The sequence below is a fragment of the Primulina eburnea genome, chromosome 3 (genome assembly GCF_022965805.1).
Source record: "Primulina eburnea isolate SZY01 chromosome 3, ASM2296580v1, whole genome shotgun sequence".
Classification (NCBI taxonomy): Eukaryota; Viridiplantae; Streptophyta; class Magnoliopsida; order Lamiales; family Gesneriaceae; genus Primulina; species Primulina eburnea.
Window position 1 is genome coordinate 44,245,571 of NC_133103.1, and position 5,266 is coordinate 44,250,836.

General features: G+C 32.8%; 1 protein-coding gene across 1 annotated transcript; it reads left to right on the forward strand.

Annotated features, from left to right (window-relative positions):
- The first annotated feature begins 2,255 nt into the window (after window positions 1-2,255).
- On the forward strand, window positions 2,256-4,885 carry LOC140827594 (uncharacterized). Its single transcript, XM_073190321.1, has 2 exons — window positions 2,256-2,585; window positions 3,862-4,885. The coding sequence occupies exons 1-2, from the start codon at window positions 2,312-2,314 to the stop codon at window positions 4,680-4,682; spliced, it is 1,095 nt and encodes a 364-aa protein (XP_073046422.1). The 5' UTR covers window positions 2,256-2,311; the 3' UTR covers window positions 4,683-4,885.
- The last annotated feature ends 381 nt before the right edge of the window (window positions 4,886-5,266 follow it).

A 5,266-nucleotide genomic window follows, 5' to 3' on the forward strand; every position in this document is an offset into this window, starting at 1 on the left:
GTGTTCGCAACGATGCCTTACAAAATGTGTATGTTTACCTTCTTCTGTTATTATTTAGTTTAAGTATCTTACAATAGTAACTGTGTAATTTAAATTGACTTTGGTTCTAATTGTTAAGATCAAACGTTTACGACAAAATATATATTTGTTAGCTATTATACAATTTTTTTTCTTTAATTGTGACAGTACAGAGTGCACTTACTACTAGCATGCTAATGGGTCGAGCTATTAGGCTCATGGGACCGGAGTCGTACGTGTCTATCTGTTAATGTTGTCTCTCATTCCTTAGATGTCACTCTTACAATTTCCCTACAGCCGATCATGTTCCCAACACAGACAGTATTACCCATTAAGATTTGATGTCACTTTTTTAGATGTCACATAGCCAGTCAAATTAAACGGCGCAAAATCAGCAGCTATTCTCACTTGTGTACGCTTGACTCAACATCTTTTATATACTCAAATTAGAAAATATATTTCAGTTGAAAAGAATATAAGTTATTTTTGGTCCACAATAATCAATAAAAATAGTAAAAATGAATTATGGTACATATTAATTAATAAATTAACATTCCCTCTCAATTTTTTTATTAATAAAATTACATTTTAATATTGCGTCAACGTAAGTGTTTGGACCTCGTCAACATTAAGATAAGAATTGTCAAAAACATTATAAGTTGAAAAAATTTGGCAAATAATATAATTTATTCAAAATTTATTTGCGTTTATTTAATATTAATACACCATCGGAAAATTATTTCGAGTCGGATAATTCATTTTTTAGCCAATAAAAAGCTTAGAAATCTCAAAACGCTATCAAAAGCAGATAGATATAAGATTAAATATATTCTTAAAAATTAAGGAATTAAATTTTTTTTTGGCTCTTTTATTTATTTATTTTTAATTAGCCAACTTAATAATAAAATAATCTAAACACAACTTTCGTCCTTAGTCAACTCAAAAGAAAATTTTAAAATAATCTAAACACAACATCATCTAAAGTCAACTCAAACCAAAATTTACTTCACAACAAAAGTTGTGGGCGAGCCTCTTACCCGACCTAATAAAATATTAGATGGTCTCGTGAATTTTTATTTGTGAGACGGATTAATTCTAATGATATTCACAATAAAAAGTAAAACTCTTAGCATAAAAAGTAATATTTTTTTCGGAAATCCGTCTCACAAAATAAGGCTCGTGAGACCGTCTTTAAAAATTATAATTTTAAGTTTAAAAATTCATATGTTTTTTTTTTAAAATGACATCAGATGATATTCTTTTCGGAGCTAACTCAAATTAACATTGGGTAATCCAAACTCAAACCAGATAAATTCATCATTTTTTTTGTTCTAAATTTGAAATTTCCAGACAATTTCTGTTTAATTTCTCGCACTTGTTTTGAAAAATGTTAAATCTTAGTTCACACAATATTAAAATTAAAGATTTAAATGAGGTAAATTCAATGACTATTAGTACTAACGTGACTAATAATTTTGTGCACATTTACGCGTTTTTCTTGTATGATAATGTGGTGTTATAGATCATATTAAAATTAATAAGAATTTTAAAGATGAATTTTGTTGAGATGTGATAATTGTTCATAGAAAGGGAATGAATCGATATTTTACGTTATTTTACTATTTAAAAGATTGCTGATACATAAACTATAACTTTTGAGGATTTGCAAGGGCTTGATTTTACAAATCGGTAAAAACTGGTGTGAGACAGTCTCATGAGTCGTATTTTGTGAGACAGATCTCTTATTTGAGTCATCAATGAAAAATATATTATTAAGAGTATTACTTTTTATTGTCAATATCGATAAGATTGACCCGTTGGACAGATAAAGATTCGTGAGACCGTCTCACAACGTCTCACAGAAGACATGCTCTTACAAATTTTATGAGTTTTTTTATAATTAATTAGAACACTCTTTTAAAAATATTGTCATTATTCTTTAAATTTATTTTATTTTAGAGTAGGTATACGGGTCAACCCTATCGATATTCACAATAAAAAGCAATACTCTTAGCATAAAAAATAATATTTTTTCATGGATGACCCAAATAAAAGATCGGTCTCACAAAATACGATCCATGAGACCGTATCACACAAGTTTTTGTCTTTATTTTATAATATATATACTTTCTTGCCTTTATTTTATAATACATATACTTTCTATTTTTAAAATTAAATTATGAATAATTGGAGAATTGTGTGATATATATGTTTTGATGACACCTCGTCGATTAGTTAAAATCCTCTGTAGTCCGCAAGGTGAGTACTCCAAATATCACCTCCACTGGCCTTCATGCCTCAAATCTCCGATCAAACTCCGGCCGATTTCGAATTCTTTATCACTCAGTATCACCATCTTTACACCGTTTACATGTCAGAATCTGTCATTTCGTTCCTATTTTACTTTGCCGGGACTTTTCTTGCCATCACTGCTCCTGCATGGATGATTCTGTATTCCAATAGAAAGAAAAAAATAAGCAAACCCATGAATAATCAGTTGATTTTAGAGTCTGTGGTGAAGGGAGATTCTCCGGAGAGGCCAAGTTCTGGTGCCATGTCCAGAGACGGTGAATGTTTATCGTTTTTTTCCATTTGTCTTGATGGGTTTGTGTTGCTGTCTGCTGTTCTTTAGAGTGGAATGGATGGTGCTATTTGGCAGCTCTATAATTGACTGAATTGTGAATGGGTTAAATTTTTGCATATTTTGTGTTGTTTTCTGAAGTTGGTACTCGATTATTTGTCTGGATGAAACATCTAGGCGGGAGATGAAGATGATAATTCAATATTTCGTGTTTAGGATCAAGCTCCAGCTGTTCTTTGGGGGCAGCTAGGACTGGTGATGACGATGCTACTCAATTTTTTTTGAATCGTATAGCGAGGCAAGAGCTGATTTTAATCGCCCCCCAGCTGGGTCAATTGTTGCTTATTTATTCTGTGTTTGTTGGATTAAAAGATATCAGGCCATCTTTGGTTGCTTTGAGAATTGGACTGTGATTGATTTTAACCAATGAGGATTTGAAATCCATCTGTATTATTGACTCTTAAGCTCAATATTGTAATGGAATCAAAGAAATTCATCGAAATCATGGATTTGAAATACAAGCATACCCTTATAAGGAACTTACAATCTTGAGCTTGTATAAGGTTTAAGGTAGGGGTTGAGAATGGAAGATTCATATGTTAGTGATGTAATATCACCCTGTTTGAGTGGGATATTGGGGAAAGAAAATTGGTGTTGTAGAAAATGATTGTTTTGGATCACCTGAAAGGGAAAAGATAAATTCAACGAGGGGCAGAGGTAGTAATAAACGAAGGCAATGATATTTGTTAGCCTTGGAATGTGTCTGTGATGTTTTGCCTATTCTACGAAAGCCAGATAGCATAAACTATTTTTCCTGTGTTATATTATGGTTAAAGCTACGTGTTTTCTGTCGTTTCTTGACTCGAGCAAGTCACCAGATATACTTCCAAAGTTTCTGTTGCCAATTGTTGCTAGTTTGTAAAGTGTTTTGCTAGTGATTTGGAAAGATCAAGGACATGTTTTCATGATTCCATCATTGATATTAGATGTATAAGAGTCATCTGAATCCATTTTTATTATTCAATCTTATGTTTATAAACATTCAACAGAGCCAGGTTCCATATTCTTGATATGCTTTTAGCGTAGATGAGGGCTTCCCTGTAGGAGTTTTAGTTTTGTAAGCGTACTTAATTGTCTTAGAAGGAAACTGTAAGCGTTTAAATGTCCCTGTATTGTGCACGCTAGTCAAATATCACCTCGAGTTGTTTACAAACTAAAAACTGATATCTTTCTCACTGTTTTTGGGGAATTTCTATTCACAGTATGCTCTCAAATAATCAAAAGTGGCAGAATCAACACTGCAGATGCCGAATATGCAGAGGAATTACAGTTTGACGAAGCATTATTGGTTTCTCTCTTCATCTCTGCCCCTCCAAATGATGCATCTTCATCAGTGCAAGAACCTATTCCCAACCCTGAAATGCTAAATTCTGAACGTATGCTCAAGGATTCTCCCCTAAGCTTCTGTGAAATTTGTTTAGAGAACAAAGAAAGCTGGCAGATGTTTGAAAATGACGGATGCTCGCACTCCTTTTGTTACGAGTGCACTTCCAACCATATCATCTCCAAGATTCAAGAAAATCTGATAATCATCCCTTGCCCGGCTTTATACTGCAAGGCCGTACTAAACTTTGAAGCCTGCCAAATGATGGTCCCGAACGATATACTTGTAAAATGGCATGAGTTGCTGTGTCTATCGCTGATTCCCAACTCCCAGAAGCTATATTGCCCTTTTCTCGACTGTTCAGCCTTGCTCGTGAACGATTCGGGGGAAGTTTTGAAGAAGATAGAATGTCTTTCATGCAAGAGATCATTCTGCGCGGAATGTCATGTCCCATGGCATTCCGAGTTCACCTGCAAGGAATTCCAGAAGCTGTATGCAAGAAAGGGACGGGGGAAAGACGAGAAGATAGTGAAGAAACTTGCTGAGAAAAAGAAATGGAAGAAATGCCCCAAATGTAAGATGTATATCGAAAAGGCCGAGGGGTGTGTGCATATGACTTGCAGGTGTAAGTATGAATTCTGCTACAGATGTGGATCAAAGTGGACTGAGAATCATGGTGGCTGCAAAGAGAAGCGGTAGAGCCAGCAAGATATGTGATACAAAATGGCGATTAGTGGGTTGCATTCAAGTTCATTTGAAAGCATATTTGTGTTTACAAAAGATGGTTTCAGGTTTTAGATTAATTGTAAATGAAAATATAATGCTTCCCACTATTATTATCATTTTGAAAATATTTTAGGAGAAAAGAATTCAAATAATAAGTTGCATTAATCAAAGATTGATATAAGCGCATAAAATGGCATCATAGGAATAAAAAAATTCTACCGGGAAGAATAAAGATAGTTGACACTTACTTTTGTGATAATTTTGTTTTCTGTTATTTTTGGATGAATTTTGGAGTCTATTTTAACATAAATTTGTTGCATATTGCTTTAAAAAATATGTGTTGCATATTGGTATGTTATTTTTATTTGACTGTAGCGTGATTAACATCTCCAAATATTTTCGGAGAAATAAATATGTGAATTTTTTTTACATATTTTTATGCGTGAAATTTTGAAGTAGACATAATTTTAGATTTAAAATAAATTAATTAAAAATATAGATGGCAAAAAGAATCTCTGTTTTTTCCCTTCTATTTTTTAATGACAATATTCGTTAAT

Excerpts from the sequence above, each read along its gene's own strand:
- LOC140827594 (XM_073190321.1), top strand. The coding sequence starts at position 2,312 with ATGCCTCAAATCTCCGATCAAACTCCGGCCGATTTCGAATTCTTTATC. Across the intron at positions 2,586-3,861 it reads TGGTGCCATGTCCAGAGACG|TATGCTCTCAAATAATCAAA; the intron begins GTGAATGTTTAT and ends TTCTATTCACAG.